The sequence below is a fragment of the Myotis yumanensis genome, unplaced genomic scaffold, assembly GCF_028538775.1.
Source record: "Myotis yumanensis isolate MYYU_CA2020_CCGP unplaced genomic scaffold, mMyoYum1.0.hap1 SCAF_5, whole genome shotgun sequence".
NCBI classification, from domain to species: domain Eukaryota; kingdom Metazoa; phylum Chordata; class Mammalia; order Chiroptera; family Vespertilionidae; genus Myotis; species Myotis yumanensis.
The window spans coordinates 48,978,235-49,003,872 of NW_027223756.1; the positions used below are offsets into that span (position 1 = coordinate 48,978,235).

The window sequence follows — 25,638 nt, forward strand, 5'->3', positions numbered from 1 at the left end:
CCTAAGACCGTCGGAAAACACATATATAATTACAAATTGGTTTTGTGATTAATCACTATGCTTTAATTATGTTCAATTTGTAACAATGAAATTGGGGGTCACCACAACATGAACTATATTAAAGGGTCGCGGTATTAGGAAGGTTGAGAACCACTGCTCTAAATGATGCAGCCACGGAGGGTGCCCAGCCCACCTTTCCCCTCTCGATCTTGCTGGACTTATCCCTACCTTCTTGGCTTACTATTGGCACTAATGCCAACCTATGACCCAAAGCCATAATAAATTATCTTAATATAGTTAGATCCCTTCTGTAGTCATTTTATAATCAATATCTGAAAATGTTCAAGAGTCTTAGGAAACTAGGCCTGCACTGGAAATTCATTCTTTTACTAAAGGAATACAATAATTTCTAAAGAGACTGTCACATTTATACGTATCCAGAGCCACTTGATGTGTGTGTGGGGCGGGGGGTGGGGGGGGGGGGTATCCTTTAAGAAAGAGGATGTAAACGAGCCTTTTGAGTCTGCTGATCTCACTGCCACCTCCACAGATAACAAAATGGCCTGAAATACAGGAATAACCCACCTCATGGACAACTAGTTTCCACAGCCTCAGCTGGGTCCTCTGACTACAATCTTTCCCCCTGACTTTCTTGCTGTTCTTCATATAGCTTGTTGAAACCTCTCCCCTCAAGGTCTACCCAACCTTAGCCTCTTGAAGCTAGGTAGGAGCGCCCTCCCTCCAACTCCAAAATTACCTCCATCCCCACTAGTCTTACTTCCTTTCCCTGTCACAAAAGGAGAGGTCTTGGCACACATATGAAAGTTACTGTTTTCTTATACTTTTACCTCTGGTCCTCCTTTCCCTGCACCTACCCTCCTCCACCCCTACCTGCACCTACCTTCATCCAAACACTCTTCCCTTCTTAACCTGTATTCAAATCTTCTACATTCTAAAGAGAGAAATGCCCCTCCTTTACCAACGATTTTTTTTTAAAAGCAGTATATTCTTGCCTAATTCCCTTTCCTTCCTTTCATTTGCTATTTAAACCACTGCAATAACCCCATTCATCCTCCACCACTCTGTCGAAACATGACTCAAATCACCAAAGACACTCATTGTGGTGACATCTGTCAGGTTCCAACTACCAGCTGTAAGCCAAGGACTTCCAATTCCATACGTTACAGGTCCAATCCCCAACTAGATGTCCTGCAGGCAACTTGCTGGACAGGATCAGACTGAGCTCTCACATCCCTGCACATGCTCATCCCTCTCTCATTCCCCACCTCAGTGTAGGGCAGTTCCATGCCTACAGTCACACTACAGAGCGTCGTTTCCCTCACTCTCTCTCTAGCTCTGCTCCCATATCCAGACGTCCAGGCTTCTCAGCAGCCTCTCCTCCCCTGTGCCCTGCCACCTTCCAGACATGGGATGGACTTCCTTCTCTCTGCGCTTTTCCCTGTGCTGGGAACAGCCACCCGACTGAATCTGCAGGGGCAGCTTCCACTACCACTGAGAGACTGCGAGGCCTTTCCTACCCTCTGCCCATCTTCCCACGTGTGTGCCCATGGGGCCAGAAGAGCTCCGCCAGGTTGTGCTGGAGCTGGCCACTTCTGCCTCACTTCCTGAGCTGGGAGTGCCGCAGGCAGCCTTTTCCACTTTGGTATCTCCACCCAGAAAAGCATCCGGAGCCCTTGAGTTGTTCAGAAAATGTCACAGTTCATGAACAAATAGATGGGTTTCTTGTTTTCAAAGTCTGTAAGAATCAGTCTCTGGCACCTACCGTTTTAGAGCGGACACTTTTTTAGGAGATTTCTTTTTCAGCTTGGGCAGGGATTGATCTTGTTCAAATCCCTCATTGTCTAAGAGCTGCCTCATGGCTATGTTGGCGAGCTGCACCATTAACTTGAAGGTCTCGTTGATGTTGAGAAACACGGAGAAGAAATGCTCACTGGACCGTGTGCTCACTTTGATCACGTCGGGCAGAAACAGCGTGGCGCGCTTCTCCAGTTGAGTGATGTCCACCCACCGGATCACCAGCTTGGCTGAGCACAGGGAGCAAGACTCGGTCAGCACCCGGCTCCTTAAAACCCCTCTGAGATACTGCACCCTCACACCCCAACTCCCAGGTGCCCTGAATTCCTTTGCATCTGTGTATCCACATCTATTATTGTCTGGTTTGTTAGTTATAAGAGACAAATGCAAACCACATAAATTCCGAGTTCATAATTATTGTCAATTTAAGTTCATGTCTACTAAATTAATTATGCCTTTGGTGAATCTTTATTACTTAATCGAAACATTTTCTTTTTAACAAATATTGAACTGAAAACAATTCACTTGTTAAACAGTTAAAAGGCAATGCTGACCCAGTCATAACTATAGATTTATTTTTGGTATTTATTTTGTTATGTGGTTTATGAGTTCAGGGCAAACCTCAATAGAATTTCCTAAGCTTCCCTCTGAAATCCCAGACAACTTACCTTCCCTTCCCATAAGAAAAGAATAAAAGCAAAGGTGGTTAATACTGAGGTACATCCAACCCTGACGGGGGACCTTCCCCTTCCAGTAGCTGCAGGAGTAATAGTTGACAAGTTTCTCTTCCTCGGGCATCCCAAACAGCCTGTGGAATTTCACAATGGCCTCTTTAAACTTCTCTGTGTCATCGTCTTCCTTCACATCATTGATTTTGTTATACTCTGCAATGATGCCCTAGGTAGGGATGAAACCAAAGCACACAGCGGTATTACCATGAATAGAGCTGCTGTTTTCTGTACGCTGTACATATTGGAAAGGAAAAAAACAACAATTTCTAAGACGACATTTTTTTTAATTGATAAATTTTTTTCAAAGGCAACCCCAAAATTCCAAGCCAATTAACAAGTAGTATTTGTGTACGGAAATATTTTCAAAATAACAATATAGATTGTATTATCTGTTTATTTCTGCTAATCGTTTTTCTTAATTTCTTTTAGGTGTATTTATTTTTGGTGCTAATCATTTTGTTAATACGTTTACTTAGAATAAAACCCATAATTTTATTTTATAAAAGAGGAAATGTAAAGATTTTGATAGTTCTACTGATCTTCCGAGCTGATCATGATAGTTATGCCAAAGGTCAATTTCTGCCTTTCTCAAAAATCAACAAAAATTCAACATGACTGGACAAGGAAGGAAAGATAGACCAGAAGGCACGTCACTAACTGAAACGAAGGCAGTGGCCACAAACCCACTGTCTCAGGGCCATGAATAGTATTAGGGAACTTAGAGAAAAGGAGCAAGCAGCCATTTAAACAGAAAAGGGGTGAATATAAGAACAAAAATTAGGTCAGTTGGACAGAAAATGAAATATTTGCACAGCAAGTGACTGGCTAAATCTACTGTCTAATCATTTTAGTAGCTTGAGAGGCCATTTTATTGTTATCCAATTCCCCCATAATTCCCTGTAAACTGGCTTCTACATATATTTGTTGGTAAAGAAAAATAATGCTCCCTCAAATTCCACTTTGTAACATCAAATCCCTCTAACCTCATCTTCATCTTCTCTGATCAAGGTACCACTGGATAGCATGAGCTTTCAAGCATGAAAGTTCTGGGTTCAGATCCCAACAATATCTGTGTGAAGTCGGGCAACCTCTTGGGTTCTCCTTGATGCAACTGAACCCTCCATATTCTAAGAACAGAAAATTGCAAATGACTCATACATGGAATTCCTGCCTTTGGGCTCTTATGCTTCCACTACAGCCTAGATGCTCTCTACAAATTTATCTTCCTAACACTTATTTTGACTACAGAATTCTTAGTATAAGAATCCTGACTGGTTCCCAACTGCTACCAGTCTGAAATCCAAAATTCTAGACCATTCACATTTTCGATCCACTATTGGGCTCTTACCTAAAGTGAGAATAAGGAAGGGAGTGAGGTATAACAAACCAAATTATACCCATATGTTTTGAGCGGAAAACATTAAGTTCAGACCCTGCTATCCAAAGATCTACTAAATACCACATTTAGAATACTCATTTAAAGTTAAAAAAAGAAAATGTTTTCAAATGAGAAGATTTATGCATTTATAACACTGAGGAACATCACTCTGACACGTTCTGGGGTCTAATACACTCATACAAACAGATCATGCCTTGCCAACTAGTTTCAACTAGTGAGGATAATACTCCCCATGAAGCTACATTCCCAAATCTCCCACCTTTAGGAAAAGAGAGGGTCTAGAATGCAGAACCTCTTCTTGGTTTGCTGTAGTTTTTCAGCCAGGTTGACCAGATGATGGAACAAAAGGATAGAATATTTCCTTCCTGTATGTTCTACAGTTTCCACATAATATGAAATAGGTCACCTGGCTCTAGGCAACAGATACATATAACTTTGGAAAATTACTACAATCCAAATGAACAAGGGACATTGACGGGTAATTCACACAAAAAAGAAAATGAGCTAAGCAAACATGAAAAAGTGTTCAACCTCCTAATCAAAGATAGAAAATTAAAACAGTAAAACACCAACTTTGACCTGTTCAGTTTGAAAAACTATTTAAACAACTATTATAATGCTGAAAGTAAGCAGTGGTGTAATCATATAGGTATTCTAATATACTGACAATATCTACTAAGGTCCATTAAAAATGTTAAACTGCTTACCCCATTAATCAACGTTTTGTAGTCTATCCCAAAGGAAAAAGCAAAAGCTACTGGAAAAATTATATGAACAAAAGTGTTCAGGGTATTATTGTTTGTGCCAGCCCCCCACTAATCTAGAAGCCAAGGAGACATCTAAAGAGAGAGATGATAAAGTTAATTAAGGAATAATATTAGTTATTAAAATAACAACTAAAATTTATATAATAATATGTGGTTTATAGTACTAGTCAAAGAAAAAAAGACATGATACAAAATTAAATGTATAGTAAGACTACTATTATGATAAAATGCTTATTAGAAATCTAGGAAGAAATACACAAAATATTTCCTATGGTGTTTGACATATGTTTGGCTCTATAGTTAATTATTACATTCAGAATTTATAAAAGTTAATTAAATCTCAAACAAATAAATTTGTTGGTTCTCTTAATTATTAGACAATTTGTGAAAGCTTAAACATTCATTTACACATGAATGACATTCTTTCACACATAATTGCAGTAATAGCAATTCCTTCCTCATAATTGGTTTCAGGGATATTAAATCTTACATTTTTGATGTAACGAAAATTGTGAAAAGAATAACTACTGGACATAATTAGTCTTTATTTTGTTTTGTTTCTCCTGGCTTCTGTCACTTCTAATCTTCTGTGTCTTGCTACCGCTCTTTATCTGTACCTATTTCCCAACGACAATAACATGAAAAGGTTGTTGGCCAACGGTTTGGCTCAGTGGATAGAGCGTCGGCCTGCAGACTGAAGGGTTCTGGGTCCGATTCCGATCAAGGGCACATTCTTGAGTTTCGGGCTCAATCCCCAGGAGGAGGCATGCAGAAGGCAGCCGATCGATGATTCTCTCTCATCACTGATGTTTCTATCTCTCTCTCCCTCTCCCTTCCTCTCTGAAATCAATAAAAACATATTTTTAAAAAAAGAAAAAAAATCTGATTGTTTTTTTACTCAATAAAAACTCTCAATTAATCTAGAATAATTTCTTTTTCTAGTCTGGAGTCTGCCATCTCCTCCTAGCTTCACACAGACCATCTGCAATGTCTCCCCTTCTCTCACTTTTATTTTCTTCCCTACTCTTCCAATCTCTTTAATAAGGATGGAGAAGAAACACATTATCAATCTCGAGCAGTGATTAAATGCTCACTTTGAGGGGTGGGCGTGGAAGTAAGGAAGAGGTTGATATTATTATATGTGCTTTTGTTCTCCTCGGTCCTCACTAATTTTTTTGTGGTGCAGTTCAATTTTAGTTCTCTCTTCAAAAACATTAGATTCTAAAGAACAAAGAGATTCCATTAGTATGTTTATCCTTCTTTTCCAGAGTATAAAGTCACTATGTGTTCATGTAAAGAAGAAGACAAAAAAATAAAAATAGGCCATTCTGTGGAAATTTAACGAGAAACACAGTCAGATCAGTTCCTGGAATTCTTCCTTAACCTGGGTACAAAGAAAGCGGTTTTCATTGTGATTAAAACTCCAGATGTTGCAACAGAAAAAACTGCTAATTTTGACTAAATAAAGGTTAAACTTTGCATGGCAAAAATTATCATGATATAGTCTCATATTTGTGGGTAAGAATTCTATAAGGAGCTCTCAAATCATATGTAACACATAGCAATAGAAGGACATTTGATAAATCTGATAGTAATATCCTTATTAAAGACTGTGTTGATATGCAAAAAAAAAAAACTTATCATGAGCAAAGTCAAACGATAAATGACACACAGAGAAAATACATACAACATACAACATCGATAAAAGGCTAATAGCCTTTATGTAAAAATGACTTTTAAAAATTAAAGAAAAATAAGACCAAAAGCCTCATAGAGAAATAGGTCAAAGACAGAAGCAGACAGTCTACAAACAGTGATATAAAAATGGCCCTTAAACATATGAAGATATTCAATTTCACTCATAAATGAGATAAGTACAAATTAAAACAACACTAAAATATTTCTCTCCCATCAGACTGGCAAACACTGAGCAGCTTGAGAGTCCACCCTGTTGGTGAAGCCGCATGGAAAGAGACACTCCCATTGTTACCAGTGGGAATGAAAGATGGAGGGGGATTTAGCAACATTCAGCAAAAAGACACATACATTCACCATGTGACCTGGCAATCCCACTTCTACTAGTTTATCTTAAAGATACATCCACAACAATATGAAAATATATATGTACATAGGTGTGTAGCATTGTTTATAATTGCAAAATATTAGAAAATGCTTAAATGTCCAAGCATAGGAGGGTGGCAGAATTGTCCATGGTGCACACACACACACAATATGCAGCTTCAAAAAAAACAAAGAACTAAATGCAACATGGGATCCTGGATTGGGCTGTAAAATAAAAAAGGACAGGAATGGAAAGACTATAAAATCTGTAGTTTAGTTAACAACATCAGGACGATGTTAATTTCAGTACTGGTAAATGTATCATGGTTATAGATGATGTTAACGCTTGGGGAAGCTGAGCATAGGGGTCTATGGGAATTCTCTGCTCTATCTTCGCAGCTCTTCTGTAAGTCTAAAAATAATTTCAGCCCAACCGATGTGGCTTAGTGGTTGAGTGTCAACCCATGGACCCGGCCATAGTTTGATTCCCGGAGAGGAAACATGCCTGGGTTTCGGGCTCCATCCCCAATACAGGGCGTGCAGGAGGCAGCTGATCAATGATTCTCTCTCATCATTGATGTGTCTATCTCTTGCTCCCTCTCCCTTCCTCTCTCTGAAATCAATAAAAACATTTTTAAAAAATTTCAAAATACAAAAGAGAACTATTAAAATTAAAAACAACAACATATGGACAACTTTTATGTTACACAGGAGTTAAGTGGAAAAGGGAAATGCAAAGGAACATGTCCATGGAGCCTCATGTGTGAGAATTAAAGAGAAAGAGGAAAAATACATATTCCTGCCTATTTTTACAACTTTTCGGTTTTACATAATTTCCAATTTAAAAGTTTAACAACAAAACAAAACATCCCCTACCTGTATTTTTCCTCTCACAAAAGTGGTGATGTCATTCTCATTTTCAAAGATGGACAGTGTCTGCAGCAGATTCTGCTCTAGCCATTCCCAATGTTCAGTGATTTCCTTCCTGGAACCACCTGTATGAATGTAAAAATTATAACAATAGTAAGTACCAGAGTTCCAAAGATACCTAAAAAGCCAGGATCATGTCTTCAATATTTGATGCCACTGAAGGAGACTATTGTGCCAACAACTCTGTGAAATGACATACAATGAAACCAGTTTTATCATAGGCTAATTGACATAAACAATTGAGTTCCTACAAATTCCCATCAGTGTTATAACAACACTAGAGGCCTGGTTCATGAATTCGTGTACGGGTGGGGTCCCTCTGGGTGGCCTGCAGAGATTGGGCTGAAACCCGCAGTCCAACGCTGCCTGCAGCTCCTACCTGCTGCTCCCGCTCATCCTGGCCCCACTGTGCCTCCCACCCAATCACTCCCGATAGGGAGAGGCTCACACTGCCCCAGCAGCGCTCGCCAGCCATGAGCCCTGCATCTGGCACCCTCCCAAGGGGAGTGGCCTGCGGGATCCGGCTGAAACCGGCTCTCCAATATCCCCTGAGGGGTCCTGGATTGCGAGAGGGCACAGGCCAGGCTAAGGGACCCCACCGGTGCACAATCGGGCTGGGGAGGGACCGAGAGAGGGCTCCAGGGCATGTCTGGCCCATCTTGCTCAGTCCTGATCAGCCAGACCCCAGCAGCAAGCTAACCTACCAGTCGGAGCACCTGCCCCCTGGTGGTCAGTGCACATCATAGTGACTGGTTGACTGTCTGCCCTCTGGTGGTCAGTACACGTCATAGCGAGCGGTTGAGCAGCCTTAGCATATCATTAGCATATTATGCTTTGATTGGTTGTTCGGTTGTTCTGCTGTTCGTTCTATTTGCGTATTACCCTTTTATTACATAGGATTACTCAAGGAGTGACTGTATTGTGTTCTGGTCAAGTCTGATGGGGTGAGCCCAGAAACTTTCAGGTGACCTTCAAATCAGAAGGCAGCAACACGCCCCACATTCACTTTTACGGATGGGGGGTTTAGCCCTTCCCTCCACTGTTCTCCCTCCTAGAACCTGCACCTCACAGGGTAACACTGATCTTGTTAGGATACTAGGTTGCAATAGTTAAGTCGCAGCAGTATGAGGGCTTTGGTAGGATGCCAGGGGAGATCTGATATAACCACCTCCTACAATGGGCAAAAAATGATCTTCACTCACTTCAATATTGAATGAGATGTAAAAATGGACTATCGCTAGGGAATAGCAGCCTGGCTCTCATGAGCTCACGTGCACCACTGCCTTGTAATGTAATGGGATGAGGTCATCCTCACAGCTGCCGACCAAGTCACTGCACTTGGGCCAGCAATAAGAAACATTAAGTCAACTCGCCTGGCAACCCCCAGACTGAAACAACCCTGGCCTTGTAGCATTTGTCACCAGCACTGCTCTCTGCTCACAACTGCTGGCATCATCATAAGCAACAGAACACAAAGATCTCATCTTGACATGTCAGGACACAAAGAAGTCCTAGCTGTTTAACTGTTGCCCAACTAACACACATTCAGCAGGAATCGCCCTGGTCCCAGCACCACTGTATCTGGATTGCAAGTGTACATATAACTGAGGAAGGCATGCCTAGAACAACTCTTGTGTAACTATTACAAGCTTCTTACATAACTCTGCTTATAATCTCTGATGGGTCACAACACTATGCTTATAATACTGTTATTAACTCACCCCTAATGCCTTGGCAGGACCAGACCAAAATGGCTTTACAGCCACTTTGAGAAAGGAAAGGCCCAGGTAACTCATCCAACTGTGGCAGTAAGAATCAGTGGGTGGTGTCCTTATTTTACTTAACTGCCAACATCCTCCCCTACCCTGAAGGAGAGAATGCAAATGGCTCTCTTTCTGCTGGGCAATCGGACTAGAAACACTAAAAGCCTTATGTATACGCATATGCTTTGACTCAGCATACCTTCTTCTATAAATGGATCCTGAGGTGATAATTAAGGAAATGGGAAAGATTTTATTCAGAGGATGTTCATTAAAGCTGTTCAAAATGCAGTTAACATTAGTGGAAAACCCCTACATTTCCAACAATAGCATATCATTTAGTTAAATTATGTTAGATACACAATAAAATATTATATACCTATTGAAATTGACATTATAGAAATATATTATTGGCATGGAAAATTTATACACATTTATGGATCCATATATATCCATATATATGTTCAGAGTGGGGCAAAAGTAGACTTACAGTGGTTTATATGGAAAATAATAGAATAATTGATAAGTAATAATACAAGAATAAACTGTTCTATGTACTCACAACTGTAAACCTACTTTTGCCACAGCCTGTATGTATAGACACATTTTATATAATACTAGAGGCCCGGTGCATGAAATTCGTGCAAGGCGGGGGGGGGGGGGGGGATGTCCCTCAGCCCAGCCTGCACCCTCTCCAATCTGGGACATCCTTCTCACAATCCAGGACTGCTGGCTCCCAACCGCTCACCTGCCTGCCTGCCTGCCCCTAACTGCTTCTGCCTGCCAGCCTGATCACCCCCTAACCATTCCCCTGCCAGCCTGATCGACGCCTAACTGCTCCCCTACTGGCCCGATTGCCCCTAACTGCACTACCTTGCCGGCCTGGTCGCCCCTAACTGTCCTCCCCTGCAGGCCTGATCGCCTCCAACTGCCCTACCCTGTGGGCCATCTTGTGTGTTGGAGTGATGGTCAATTTGCATATTACCCTTTTATTAGATAGGACTAGAGGCCTGGTGCGAGAATTCATACACTAATGGGGTCCCTTTGCCTGGCTTGCGGGATCAGGCCAAAACCGACTCTCTGACATCCCCCATGGGGTCCCGGATTGCGAGAGGGCACAGGCCAGGCCAAGGGACCCCATTGGTGCACGATCAGGGCCGGAGAGGGACGTGGGAGGTTGGCCAGCCAGGGAGGGACTGTGGGAGGGCTCCAGGGCAGGTCCAGCCCGTCTCACTCAGTCTCAATTGGCCGAACCCCAGCACAGCAGCAAGCTAACCTACCGATCTGAGCGTCTGCCCCCTTGTGGTCAGTGCACATCATAGCGAGCAGTTGAGCAGCCTTAGCATATGATTAGCATATTATGCTTTGATTGGTTGAACAGATGACCAGACACTTAGTATATTAGGCTTTTATTATATAGGATAAAGTCTAAAATGTGATTTGTGATGTGGTATTATTGTTTCTTAATTTTTTATTCTTTTTTGCTTATCTATATTTTCTAAAAACCTTTTTTTAAACTGCTCTTTCAAGAATCCAAGACTAGTTCTTGAGTTCTACTGACTAAGAAAGGATTATCCAATACTGACCAACATGGAATGTGTCTCATGTGGAAGGCAACTAAATTACCTGACATTTTCTCTAGCCACTGTAGAGGAATAGCAGGAGCAGAACCAATTAGCAATCTTTAATTAAACTCTGGGCCTGACCAGCTGCTGAGTAAAAAATAATATTTAATCCTAAAAACCAGCATGGTGCTGCTTAAAAAGGACTGGCTGGAAGTGGGGTAATCTGAGGACTCCGTCTAGGCTCTGCACTGCCTGGCTATGACTAGCAATATGAACTTGGGCGATTCACTTTGCTCTGTATCCTATTAAATTATGAGCGTTGAACAAGGTGGTGGCTAATGTCTTACAGCTCTGAAACGAATGACCATCTAGGCCCAGAGGAGGTCCTGGGATGGTAAAGAAGAGGGAAACTAAATTAATGGGCAGCCAAGTCAAGGCACTGTTCAGGGCTGTGTTATCAGTGAGGTGTCCATCAAACACCCTCATCCCATTTCCTATCAGGCCTGTTGGAAGGCCAGATGTATCCAGAGGGAACTGTCAACAGCTCCTTCTGTCCTTCTGTTTAGAACTCTCTTCCCCACCTTTCCCAGAGCACCTCTTTAGACAATGTCCTTGGAATGACCTGCATTTCTACATGTCCACATTTTCACTGAGGCTGTATAACACATCTTATTGTTAGAACCTTCTAGTCCTTCTAATGGGGACAGCCAAATGGGTTGCCTTTTACTTAGGTCCATTGAAGGCCAAGGAGGGCAAAGGACTGGGCTCTCTCCTGCCTCTGAGGCATTAATTCTAAAATACCAGCTATTGGGGCAAGACCAGCTGTGTGGCTCCCTGGTGAACCTTGTACCCCAGGTGCAAAATCATCAGTCCACTGACTCTTGAGTGAGAGGCAGAATTGCTAGAGTATAACCAGCTCAACAAAGCAAGCTGGAAAAATTTCTATGGTACAGCTTCCTTTACATGCTTTATGGTGAAAAGTACCATTTACTGCACAAACCACTGAGTGAGAGTTGATGCCCATTGTCTTATCAACCAAAGATAATGTGGCTCCATTTGGGGTAGTAGTGAAAAGAAAGTCACTACATAGGAAGGATTTGGGCTCCCTTTCCCAATTAAAGGTCTCAATGCCAAGGAAATATTTTTTAAAAAAATCAATTTCTTCAAACTGATCTAGATACAGACTGTTAGAAGATGACAAAAAGAATAGGAAAATAATGTCTCACCAAATAATGTCTTGTGCACGCGCCCCTCACTGCCACCCCCTTTCTGTGTGGTTCACATTGCCAAGGGCCAAGACCTTATTCTATTGCAGTAAGTGAGACTAGGTCCTCCTCCTGCCCAGTTCCATGGGCTCAGGTCTAAGGAAAATCACATGACTAGGATTTACCACTAGACTACTGCTCTTGCATAGAAAGTGCTCTAGGTGAAGACAATGATTCTAGATGCTCTTTTAACTCAACTGACACCTCTGGAAGGTTCACAAGCCATAGCATAGAACAAGGTTTTGGAATCCTCTGTATTCTGCATCTACAGGGCAGTGAATTAGACCCACCCACTTCTTTGCTGAAGCTTCTCTTACAACAATGATTCATGAAATTCAAGAAAATAAAGCTCCCAAGAGACTGTCGCACCAACATTAAAATTACAAACCGAAAGGTCAGCACATCAAAGAGATCTTTAAGATACAGCTTCTGCTCTTAAAATCTTCTCATGAAAGGGAGCCAGCAATTTGGGCGGAAACAGAAATCGATAAGAAAGAACAACTAATGGGTGAATGGGACTTTCACAATGGTTGTCACTTCCGCAGAGTCTGCCCCAGGAAATTCTGGAGCTGTGTCTATGGGCAATCAATAGACACAGAAGCTAAACCTGTTCTATTATGCGCTCATGCAGTTGTGACAGACAGTACTTACTGGGAAACACGAAAGTACCTCTCTCTGTGGCATAAATTATGCCATCAGCATCTACTGCCTGGTAGTGCTCCTTAGCCTCGGCTTGGCAAATCATTCAGGAATAACTCAGCTGTGTAACTCTGGCTCTTCCCCCTCATGGGCATTCAGAGGGTCGGCTTCATAGAACCGCACATCCCAGAAACAGACTGAGGAGTAGTAATGCCAGGTGTAAGGGGGAACGTGGTTAGGGCTGAGGGGATAGAAGAGGAGTCGCAATCCATGTCTATTATCTAGGAAGGCCAGGAGCTGAGAGTACCCAGGAGAGATGAGAGGAGATCCAGGCTCCAGAGGACCTCAAAGCCTCCAGGCACAAGTGGAAGGCGAGTGAGAATTCGCCCAAGTGTCCTTTCCACACCCTCCATGAGTTGAGTGGGTTCGTGGCTCTGCCTGGTTTTTAATTTCCTTTATTTTTACTTCTTCACTTGCTGGCTACACTGTCTATGTTAACACTATTCTAGATGGTTTGCCAAGTAAATGTGATACTTTCCCAACCAATTAGCACAGGTCACTTCCCCTTTTACAGTAGCTACTGAGGGTTTCACTTTGTACTGAATGAACCACCTCTGCCTGGGCTACAGGGTCTGCCTTCTTTGGGGTCCCAGCATCCCTCTGCCTGTACCCTTTATTCTCTCCCTCTCGCTCCAATCCCCATCCTTCACTCCTAGATGGTTTTCTCTATGCCCTGAACCCTGATACCATCCCTTCATTCACCAGAATGCACAATGACTGACATTCCATTGTTCTCAGGGGGCTGTTTGCACCTTAACCAGAGTGACTTTAAAGGGATACAACTGTAATTTCAGGTGCTGTGAAATCCTTGAGGGAGCATTACTAGGGCACTGGAGCCCTCCAGCAGCCTGACACCACACACACCACACCCAGATAACTCCCCCTACCTATGGAGAAGGTCAGCCAAGATTCCTGGATTTAGCTGGGAGCCTCACAATCAAATGGTACTAAATGGTACTTGTTCCCACTGGTCTGTAATTGAGTACTTACTCTTGTTCTCAAGAGCAGAGACCGGATCTAATTATCTTTATATCTTTACTAGAGGCCAGATGCACGAAATTCATGCAAGAGTAGGCCTTTCTTCCCCCAGCTGCTGGCACTGGCTTCCCTCTGGCCACCAGCAGGCGCCCAGGAACTGGGCTTCCCCTTGCAGCCCAGGCTTCATCTGGAAGGTCGTCTGGAAGGACGTCTGGTCTAATTAGCATATTACGCTTTTATTATTATAGATATCCCAGCATAGCACTTCCTATCAAGCAGAGATCAATTTATTCCTTTTTATTTTTATTTATAATTAAATCTTTATTACTGAACGTATTACATATGCCCCTCCTTTTCCCCAACTGACCCTTACTAGCCTGCTCCCACCCCCACCCCAGGCCTTCACCACCCTATTGTCTGTGCCCATAAGCAGAGATCAATTTAAAAACTGAATAAAGTCAACTAAAAGAGCTCCCAATGGCCAAAGCAGAAATGATTGGAGCAACAAAATAAAGTAGTATTAGAATCCCCCAAAGAATAAACTATCCATGATTCCATGTTGATAAAAATAGTTGAATAAATTAATATTCCTCACTCTTTAAGTGTGGGCTGTGCACAGTGACTTCCTTCCAAAGAGGACAGAATGGAAGAAAAAACTAACCTGAAAGTGGGGAAACCTAAAAAAACACTACTTCAGTCATAAATCAAGTCTATAGTTTGTACCCTTGCTTAGCATGAAGTGATGAAAATATCACTGTATCTGTGATTGTCCTCACGAAAATCCATCCCCCCAGCATAAACATAGAAAAACTCCAAATTCCATTGAAATAACGTTCTACAATGTACAGTATCCTTCAAAACTGGCAGGATTATAAAAAACAAGGAAAATCTAAAAAAACTTCCTCAGCCAAGGGGAGCCTAAAGAGATATGACAACTAAATATAAAGTAGTATACTGATGGGCTCCTGGGACAGAAAAGGATATTAGGTGAAAACTAAGGAAATCTAAATACACTATGGACTTTATTTGTCATAGTGAATCGATATTGGTTCATTAATTGGAACAAATGTTCCATAGTCAGATGTTAATAATAGGGGAAGCTATGTATGTGGAAGGTATATGGGAGTTCTCCAAACTATCTGTTGGACTTTTCTAAAATCTAAAACTGTTCTAAAAAAATAAAATCCATTAATAATTTTTTAGAATGAAGTAAAGACAAAAAAAAAAGAAAAGGAGTGTTCAGTACCCTTCTTTTCCTATGGTTATTTGAAAAGCCACATGCAAACAAAGAATTAAAACAAGCTTGGCCACTTTGGATTGGATGTTCTTGTGAGAGATCCAATAGCAAAATTGTTTATCGACATTTTAGGCATAGCACATTATTGCAGATTATCAACAGGAGAAATAAAGAATCCCTACTCAGTAGGCAATCCTGTGCTAGGATATATAAGCACTAGAGGCCTGGTGCACGACATTCATGCACTGGGAGTAGGGAGGGGGTCCCTCAGCCTGGCCTGCACCCTCTTGCAGCCCAGGAGCCCTTGCTCCTTACCACTCGGCTCACTGCTCCTTAGCACTGCAGCACAGGCAGGAGAGGCTCCCTCCACCACTGTGCTCGCCAGCTGTGAACCCAGCTTCTGCACTCCCCCTGTGGGAGCGCACTGACCACCAGGGGGCAGCTCCTGCACTGAGCGTCTGCCCCCTGGTGGTCAGTGCGTGTCATAGCAACCAGCCCTTCTGCCCTTCGGTCGATTTGCATATTAGGCTTTTATTATATAGGATCACTGTGCCCCCCAAATATTCTTTCATTTCCCAGCTTCCACTGAAGTTAGATTGGGGCCATGTGACTGGTTCTAGCCAACGGAGTGACAAAGCAGTGACACTTCTGGACCAAGGAAGTTAAATGCAGATGTGTCTCCACCTCCTACTTAGGCCTTGTAGGTTGACATTGGAGGCTTTGTGCCCCAGAGGGTGTCACTACAGGTGGTGGAAGCCACAGGATCCAAACAAGACTTCAAAAGAGTGAGAAGGAAACCTTTCTGGTGTTAAGCCATTGAGATTTGGGGGCTCACCTGTTGAAATGGCTACGGTTACCTACCCTAAAACACCAAGTGATTGCATTCCACAAATTAAAGTTCCTTCCCTCCTGACAGGACATTGTTAATCATAATGTTTCTTCGTATTTCCAAATACTGCTACTTACCACAGGCGATGGTCCAATAGACCAAAGAGTCTGGGGTCTGATACAGGATTCTGTAGGGAGCCACCCGGGCACTGGAGTCCAACACGACATCAAGGGTACCCACCAGGAGGCCTAAGGGCAGGAAAGAGGAAGAAATGTGTAAGGGTGTCCTCGGTGCATTCCAATTCCAGGGGCAATTGTGGGAATTTTAATTTGACTGTTAACTGAGGTTGCATGATCACTAAGGATGCCTTTGGGATGGAACTGATGGTGCTTGAGGTTGGCAGGGCAAGGCTGAAGGCCCCGCCTCCCTTGGTTGGCCACCGTGGGAAATGAACAGCACAGTGGAGAGCACCAAGCTCAGGACCTGCCCCTGGAAGGCTTTTCATAAAGTTCTGCTGAATCTGAACCACACGTTTTTCTGAAATTGTCACCACCAGTGTCCTCTTGAGGGTTGGTTCTGACCATAGAATTAACACCTTGACATACATAATACCATTGCAATTCACTTCCTTCTGCTGGCAGTCTGGGACCATGGAAAGAGCGTTGGATGAGTCAACTAGTGTTCAGAAGAGCTCAGTTCCGGCTCTGACTCCATTACCACCAGTTCTGTGGTGTGGACGGGCCATTTAGCTTCTCGCTGCTTTGACTGCCTCAGTTGTAAAGTGACCGCAATAGCACTTGCCTTCCTGAACCAGGGTTATTAATCAAGAAGCCTAACGGAGGTTAACATGGGGAAGTCCTACAGTTGTCCTTGGTCTTTGTCCAAGGACAGGAATCCATTTAGGTTTACTCCAAACCACAGTGACCAGTAGCTGACCTGAACACACCAGGAAAAACAAACTTTGCCTGAAGTGGAAGGTAATTCACTGGTTTGCTCTGGACTGTATGAAGTACATTAAAAATAAAATCGTTGGAGCCTGCGGAAGTTTCCAAGATTTCCACATAATGCCACACATATGTGCATTTCTGTTTCTCTACTGTGACTCAGATTTGCTGCAAAGACCTCTAATTACTTTTCAATTATCTGCAGGTGGAAAAGTATATTAATAGGAAAAGCAGAAGAGTGCCAGCTAAACTGAACTCCCTACTATGTTGATTAGAAATAGTCCTAGCCAGTTTGGCTCAGTGAGTAGAGCGTCGGCCTGTAGACTGAAGGGTCCCAGGTTCGATTTTGGCCAAGGGCACATGCCCGGGTAGCGGGCTTGGTCCCCAGTGTGGAGCGTGCAGGAGGCAGCTAATCAATGATTCTCTCTCATCATTGATGTTTCTCTCTCTCTCTTCCTCTCCCTTCCTCTCTGAAATCAATAAAAATATATTTTTTTAAAAAATAGAAGTGCATCACCCATGATAACTGAATGTTTGTAATCCTTCCCTCTTCCTCAATCGAAAGAAGAAATAAAATGTCCCCAATAGAACTGTCACGTTTGCCAGTTCTAAGAAGCACAAACATCAGTCTGGCATCTGAGAGCTGCAGTCGAGGATCAGCTTACATAAGTCAATGAGCCTCTGACAGAGTGTCCTGGGAGATAAAGATTGTCTGAGGGCAAGTGTAGCTCTCGGGGCAGAGCACTGACAGAGGCAGACCTGATTCTGGAATTCTCCACTCAAGACTCTGCCACTTCCAGCTTTCAACCCCAGCTTCCCTAAGCCTCGGTTTCTCCAGCCTTAATGTCTCACCAGACCTCTAAATTGCCTAGGAAGGAAGACCTCTGAAAAAGTCCCAACAACCCACACATCTTGATCACAATAAATGTCCCCAATTAATATCCATCTCCAGAGGCTTCCGGCCAAGATGGTGGTGTAGATAAACAGGTACTCACATCCTCCCACAACCACAACAAACTGCAGAACAACCAGCATTGAGAACCGCCTGAAATGTAGCTGAACAGAAGTCCTATAACTAAGGATACAACAAAGAAGCCTCATCAAGACTGGTAGGAGGGGCAGAGACACAGAACAGGCTGGTCCCGCACCTACGTGTGGTGGATAAAAATCTGGAGGGATATATCGGCTGCAGAGGATCCCCCTTGGGGAGCAAGGGGTTGTAGCCCCACATCAGGCCCCCCAACCCAGAGTTCCATGCCAGGAAGAGAAGTCCCCATAACTTCTAGCTGTAAAAACCAGCAAGGATTGTGGTTGAGTGAGATGGAGAGCTGCTAGAGTCCCAGGGATTCCTCTTAAAGGGCCTGTGCATGGACTTACTCAGACCACTCACTCTGAGCCCCAGCACTGGGGCAGCAGGGACATATGGGGAAAAACTGAGTTGTCTGGCATGAAGGTGAGGCCTGGAGGGGCAGCTTTTTCCCAGACAGAAGTGTTGGCAGAGGCCACTGTTCCTTTGCTGAGCCGTCCCCTCACAGAGCTAGCAGGTGGCTGCCATTTCTGAGTCTCCACTAACCTGGTTAACTGCCATGGTGATTGCCTGAGACCCTGCCACACCCAACTTGCCGGCCCACCCAAGCCATTTCCAGTGGCTTTTCCTCACAAACAGCCTGTCTTGGCTCACCCTTCAGGCTTTTCTAAAATCTCTCAAACAAGTAGCATCTAGCCTAGGTGTATCCACCTCTTACCTTTCACTAAGAGACCCCAGGCCTGCACTATCTGCAGCTGGCCTTGGTTCACAGCTTGGCCTCTCCTGGGGACCTCTAAGACCAGCACAAGTAGCAGCCATCTACAAATCACTTTATAGCTCATGCTAGGTAGCCCCAGGCAGAACACAGGGAGCTGACCTTAGCCTGCACCTTCCAGGATTTTCAAAATTTCCACATAACGCCACACATATGTGCATTTATGTTTCTCTACTGTAACTCAGAAATGAGGCCTCAGAGCCAGAGCACCCAGTGGACAGCTTCAGGCCATGTCAAAGCACCACCCAACCTCCTCCACAAGCAACCCATTCAAGGGGCAGACTCAGCGGGCACCAGAGCTCTGCTGAAGCCAGTCCTGCTCTGTGGGGTCAATCCCTGCACAGCAGATCCTCCATGGTGGTGTTCATGGCCAGTCCTCACATTGGCCTGGGGGTAAATACCTCCTATTGACTGCTAACAGCAATTAAGGCTCAACTACAACAGGAGGGTAAACACTGCCACTGGGTAAGGGGAACAGCTCGTGTGACCAGGGAGGCTGCACCACTGGGCTCTACAGGACACCTACTACGTAAGGCCACTCTACCAAGCCTGGGAGATGTAGCAGCTCTACCTAATACATAGAAACAAACACAGGGAAGCAGCCAAAATGAGGAGACAAGGAAAGATGTCCCAAATGAAAGAATAAAACAAAACTCCAGAAAATAAACTAAACAAAATGGAGACAAGCAATCTACCTGAGGCAGAGTTCAAATCACTGATTACAAGGATGCTCAATGAACTCAGGGGAAGAGTAAATGAACTTAGTGAGAACTTCAACAAAGATAGGAAACAAAAAAAAAATAGAAAACATAAAAAATAACCAGTCAGAAATAAAGAAGATAATAACTGAAGTGAAGAATACATTACAGGGGCCTGGCCAGCATGGCTCAGTGGTTGAGCATCAACCTATGAACCAGGAGGTCACCGTTCAATTCCTGGTCAGGGCACATGCCCAGGTTGTGGGCTTGATCCCTAGTAAGGGATGTGCAGGAGGTAGCTGATCAATGATTCTCTCTCATCATTGATGTTTTTCTCTCTCTCCCTTCCTCTCTGAAATCAATAAAAATATATATTTTTAAAAATTTAACATTAAGCCCTAACTGGTTTGGCTCAGTGGATAGAGCTTCGGCCTGAGGACTGAAGGGTCCCAGGTTCGATTCTGGTCAAGGCCATGTACCTTGGTTGTGGGCACATCCCCAGCAGGGGGTGTGCAGGAGGCAGCTGATCAATGTTTCTTTCACATCGATGTTTCTAACTCTCTATCCCTCTCCTTTCTCCTCTGTAAAAAAATCAATAAAATATATATTTTTTAAAAATTTAACATTAAAAAAAGAAGTTACAGACAGCTACTCGAATTAGATGCACATACAAGTAGGACACTTTTGTGAAAATTATTTGAAAACTGGATATCCAAACAAAAGTAATACAGTGGGGCCTTGACTTACGAGTGTCCCGACTAACGAGTTTTTCGAGATATGAGCCGTCTCTCGGCTGATTTTTTGCTTTGAGTTGCAAGCTAAAATTCGGGTTACGAGCCAGCTTCAGATACCCCACCGCTAGTTAGCGCAGCGAATGTCACAGTGAACGCCACAACATCAGCCCAGCATCACGTGTCTCACTCGTTCACTTTTTGATTTGACATACGAGTAATTTGAGTTATGAGTTCCGTCACGGAACGAATTAAACTCGTAAGTCAAGGCCCCACTGTACTGCGAACTGAGGTAGCAGTCGGCCAGTCAAATCAATAAACACACTCTTCCACATTAACCCAGATGTTCCCTTTCACTTTGACACTGACAGTCTTTCCCCTCCATTTGGATTGTTGTGCATGCCCATCAGCTCTCACTTCCCACGGCTTCGGATGTCAAACTCCTCATTATCTAATGCCACCTCTTTCTAACCGGATCTCCCTCCAAGTCCTGCTACTGTAGTAGCTATTGCATTTCTTTAAAATCACTTGCACATTTTGCCTTTTTCTATTTCTTCTCTTTTCTCAAACTATGAGCTCCTTGATGGCATAGCTGAATTAATTCTTTCAGAATCCCAAGCCCTGCACTTTGCTTGGAGCACAATAAATTCTGAACATATGTTTGATGAATGGAGAAGTTAGCTATTTTTTTAATTATAGTAGGAAGTCAATATTTATTTTATTAGTTTAGATGGTCAGACATATAATTTACAAAGTCCCCCCAATAAGTCCAGTACCCACCTGGCACTGTATGTCATTATTACAATATTATTGACGCTATTCCCTATGCTGTACTTTACATCCCCGGGAATATTCTGTAACTACCAATTTGTAGAAGTTAGGTTTTTTTTTTTTTTTTAAATATATTTCAGAGAGGAAGGGAGAGGGAGAGAGAGGGAGACAGAAACATCAATGATGAGAGAGAATCATTGACTGGTTGCCTACTGCCCCCTACTGGGGATCAAGCCCACAACCCAAGCATGTGCCCCGGACCGGTATCGAACCTGGGATCCTTCAGTCCGCAGGCCAATCCTCTATCCACTGAACCAAACCAGCTAAGGCAAAGTTGGGTATTTTTTTGAAAACCAAAATAAGTAAGTTATCGCCATGCTAGCTAACCTTTATGCATACAAGCACTCAAGACTTTGGGAAAGAGAAAATACTCCCCCAAGTCCTCTGTATGTACACAACACCAGACTATGGGTAATCTGGTTGAGAGAATCCAAAAAAAGCAGCAATCAGGATTTTCTTAGAAGTTTATTAGTCATACCTCTGAGACGGCTGTCAAAATACTGAACTGTTCATCACTTCCCACACAAAGTGTTGTTTCAGCAGCTGTTCTAGTCAGCTGTTCCGGGTGTTAAACAGTCTTTGATCGTCAGAGATAGACTAATTCAAATGATGTCCCCCAAAAGAACTCTTCTCTGCATCTACCTGTTACATTAGTTCGAGGGCATTTTGCAACATAGAAGTGCTGTTTTCAAGATTCAGAAAACACTGTGCAAAATTGGCACAGTCCGGCTTCCTGCCTGGCTGTAGTCATGTCTCCACTCCTGGGCAGCACTTCCCCGGGGAGGAAGGCATGTGCCAGGAGAGTGCTGGACACACAGGAATGTGCCCAAGACAAAGACCAATTCATCTACTGATGATCCTGGGATAATTTAACTTAAAGTGGACAGAATCCTACAGACCTCTTGACCTCCCTCTGTTCCCTCAGCCTTGTAACCAGTGGGAGATGAGTCCAGATCCACAAAGACTAAGCCAGGGTGGTCCAGGGTGTGGGCTTGGCCTGGAAACAATAATAGTACCCACTCAGAGACTGCCAGGTATATGTTAAGCACTATTGTTTAATGAAATAAACAAAACCAGAGAAAAGAATAGAAAATTACAAAATACATTTACCACCACTGTGACTTTAACACTTGGCCTTATGCCCTTCAGATCTGTTTTATGGGTTGTGTTTTTTTTTTAACGGGAAAAAAACACATAGCAAAGGTCCCCTTGTGCCTCCTCAATCCCATTTCCCTCTCTCTATTCACCATTCTCAAATTGTTTTGTATCCTTCCCATCTGGGTCCTTATCCTTCTATTGGCTTGTGTGTATGTACATAAATATAGATTATATAGATATGCATTTTAAAATTTACATTAATGATAAAGAGTAGATATTGTTCTGCAACCTATTTTTATTACCCAATAACAAGTTTGCAAAATTTACTGAGGCTGTACTTGTAAATCTGAGGTATTCATTTTAAATGTTGTATAATATTTCACTGTACCATAACATCCATTTTTCTTACAAAGGACATCTGGGTTTATCTTCAATTATTTTCTTTGTACCTGATCCTTAAGTGAGTGAACACATTTCTTTAGAGTGGAATGGGTGGGTCAGAGGATAGGTGCATTTTTAAACCTTATCCTATCTAATAAAGAGGGAATATGCTAATTGACCATCACACCCTCACAAAGATGGTGGCACCCACAGCCAATAAAGAGGGAATATGCTAATTGACTGTTGTGCCCTCACAAGATGGCAGCGCCAAGTCCCTTCAGCCCCGCCTCATCCAGCCAGAGTCCCCTAGTCCCCTCAGCCCCACCAGGGGGCGGCAGGCGCCATGTGCCTTATCCAGCCTCAATCCCCCAGTCCCCTCAACCCCGCAGGGGAAGGCAGTTGGGGTCAGGGGAGGGCAGTTGGAGGCGATAGGGCTGGCAGGGAAGGGCAGTTTGGGACGATCATGCTGGCAGGGTTGCAGTTAGGTGTCAATCAGGCTGGCAGGGGAGCAGTTAGGGGGCTATCAGGCTGGCAGGCAGAGTGGTTAAGGGCAATCAGGCAGGCGAGTGGTTAGGAGCCAGCAGTCCCAGATTGTGAAAGGGATCCCAGATTAGAGAGGGTGCAGGCTGGGCTGAGGGACGCCCCCCCCCCCCTCCCCACAGTGCACAAATTTCGTGCACTGGGCCTCTAGTTAGATATGACATAACTGCTCTTCAAAGTGACTGCCAGTTTACATTGTTGCCAGGCGAGTGAGGGAACAGCCGTTTCTCAAAGTCTCCAACACTCAGTAGTATCCAATTTTGTTATTTTTGTCAGTCTTAAGGGTGGGAAATGTTATCTATTTATTGTTTAGATATACATTTCTCTGATTATCCATGAATTTGAGCATCTATTTCCTGCTTACTAACCAATCCAGTATCCTGTTCTGTGAGTTATCTTTCCTATTGTCTTGAGGAAATGTCCTTTCTTTTTTCTCTCTGGCAAATATCTATTTCCCTCAATATCCAGGTCAAGATCACCTATGAGATCCTTGAGAGCAGGCAGGGCCTTTTTTAATCTTGGAATTCCTGAAGCCTACTCTCAGGTTCAGCACATTATGCTGAATATTTACAACATGAGCCACAAAGCTTTCAACTTGATCGACTTTGGGAGAAACCAAGAATTATTATACAGAGCTTACTTATTCATCTTTATACCATATTACCAAATAAAGTTCTAGGTAATTGGCCTTAAAAAATTAAAACTGTCTACGAACTTACAATGAATAGCGACCAAGATATGAGAAGGCTGGAAAACCCCATCTTAGAGACTCTGACCAAACTCACATCTGAAACTTCACACTGTGGGAAATCAACTTCTCTAGTTTCAGAAGCAACTTGTCACTTTTTAATAAATATTGAGATTTGCATTAAGTTGGATCAAAAGCGGAGATATATAGGGAAAGCCCAAGTCTCTATTCTACTTTTTGGAAGCAGTCCAGCGATTAGCAGTTGTCAATAAACAAGAAAATCCAAAGATGAAATGAACCAATTTAAATTCTTTCATCCAACACACAGATCGGTAAACACTAGTTTGCACACTATCCTGGCCAGGGACCAGGTGAGAGATGAGGGAAGCTTCCAGTGTGCACAGTTGTGAAGGGGAACACTGTCATTGCCAGGTGAGGGTCAACTCCACCCCCATGAATGCACCTGAGTTCTAGTGATGAACAGTGGTGATGAACAATATGAGGTACGCACAGGCTCCTGTAGGTGATGGCTGCTCTCTGTGTAAGGGGTAAGGAGGTGAGGACATGGGAGGTTTGTGGGAGAGGTGCTGGGAGAGGGGATGGGGGCAATGTGTGTTTCGCAGTTTCTCAATCAGAGTGCATCAGGCATTTTCCAGAATGGGCACCACTGGTTACAATGAGGCCGATTCCACAGTGGGAGTCCACCTTCAGTGCAGAATAGATTCGGAGTTTTTTTTATTTTCCTAAGGATTGCATAGTCTCCAACCCCTCTAACATATTTCTGTAAAAATCTCAACTGTTATTCAAACCACTGTTGTTGGTTTGAACAGATCACCCATAACACTTCCTCTCCACTCGAATGCTTTCATGACACCACTTCAGGGAGAAGTAGATCATGGCTGCCTTGAAATAGGACAAGCATATCTCTCTCTCTCTCTCTCTTTCTCTCTCTCTCTCTCTCTCTCTCTCACTCACACATACACACACACATACACAGAGGGACTTACCTGTCTTTGTGGAAAGATGAATGAATGAGAAGTCTAATAGCAAAGAAAATACATTGCTGGCTAGAATCAGTTTATGTTTGTTTGTTTTTTAGTTTCCAATCTGTGGCAGACATACTTTTGTAAAGTAAGGTGCATATGAAACACACACAAAAATATTGATAGGCCCTAGCCAGGTGGCTCAGTTGGGTGGAGCGTCGTCCCACACATCAAAAGGTTGTGGGTTGGATCCCCAGTCAGGGTGCATACACGAGGCAACCGATTGGTGTCTCTCTCCCCCCACTCTCTCTCTTCCTTTCTCCCTCTCTAAAAATCAATAAAACATATGCTCGAGTGAGGATTTAAAAATATGTATTTATTTCCTAGGGACAGTGTTTATTAGGGTCGTGTGTATAGTTTTAAAGAGAACACTCAATTCCATTAATACTTGGGAAGTGAAATTTTTATTTGGGAAGTGAAAAAAATTATTTTCCCAGTACAAATTAAAATAAAACTCAACAAAATCAGTTCTCACTTGAAAGCAAGACATGAACAGGGGAGGTGTGAGGTTTTCACTGTCTATCCCAAGGGGCACTGGTTTAAATTGTGGAGAATGTGGACAAGAGGAGTGGGTTACCAACAGGGGGGCAGGCTCAAGGGCGCTGGAGGGGGGGGGCGGGGGGGCGGGGCAGAATGAACAGCTCAGGGAGGCGGAGCTCCCCTTCTGTAGCATTTCAAACTACTTGACCACAGGATCTTTGACATTCAGGCATCTTCTGTAAGACCCAGAAAGTCAGGGCTCAAAAGGAGAGCAAGAAGCCATGGCATTCCTATTTTCTATCCCAAAAGATAAAGCACAGGCTGGGTTATCACGAAGCAAACAGAAGACTGAAATCTGAAGAGCGT

At 43.3% G+C, this 25,638-nt stretch overlaps 1 protein-coding gene across 1 annotated transcript in view; it reads right to left on the reverse strand.

Annotated features, from left to right (window-relative positions):
* The window catches only part of TBC1D9 (TBC1 domain family member 9), an 85,205-nt gene that overhangs the window by 32,135 nt on the left and 27,432 nt on the right, over positions 1 to 25,638 (reverse strand). The window contains exons 2-5 of the mRNA XM_070415218.1: positions 16,174 to 16,284; positions 7,650 to 7,768; positions 2,484 to 2,712; positions 1,784 to 2,045 (exon numbers count right to left, since the gene is read on the reverse strand). Of these exons, the coding sequence (XP_070271319.1) occupies positions 1,784 to 2,045; positions 2,484 to 2,712; positions 7,650 to 7,768; positions 16,174 to 16,284 (721 nt within the window). The remainder of the gene's footprint in view (positions 1 to 1,783; positions 2,046 to 2,483; positions 2,713 to 7,649; positions 7,769 to 16,173; positions 16,285 to 25,638) is intronic.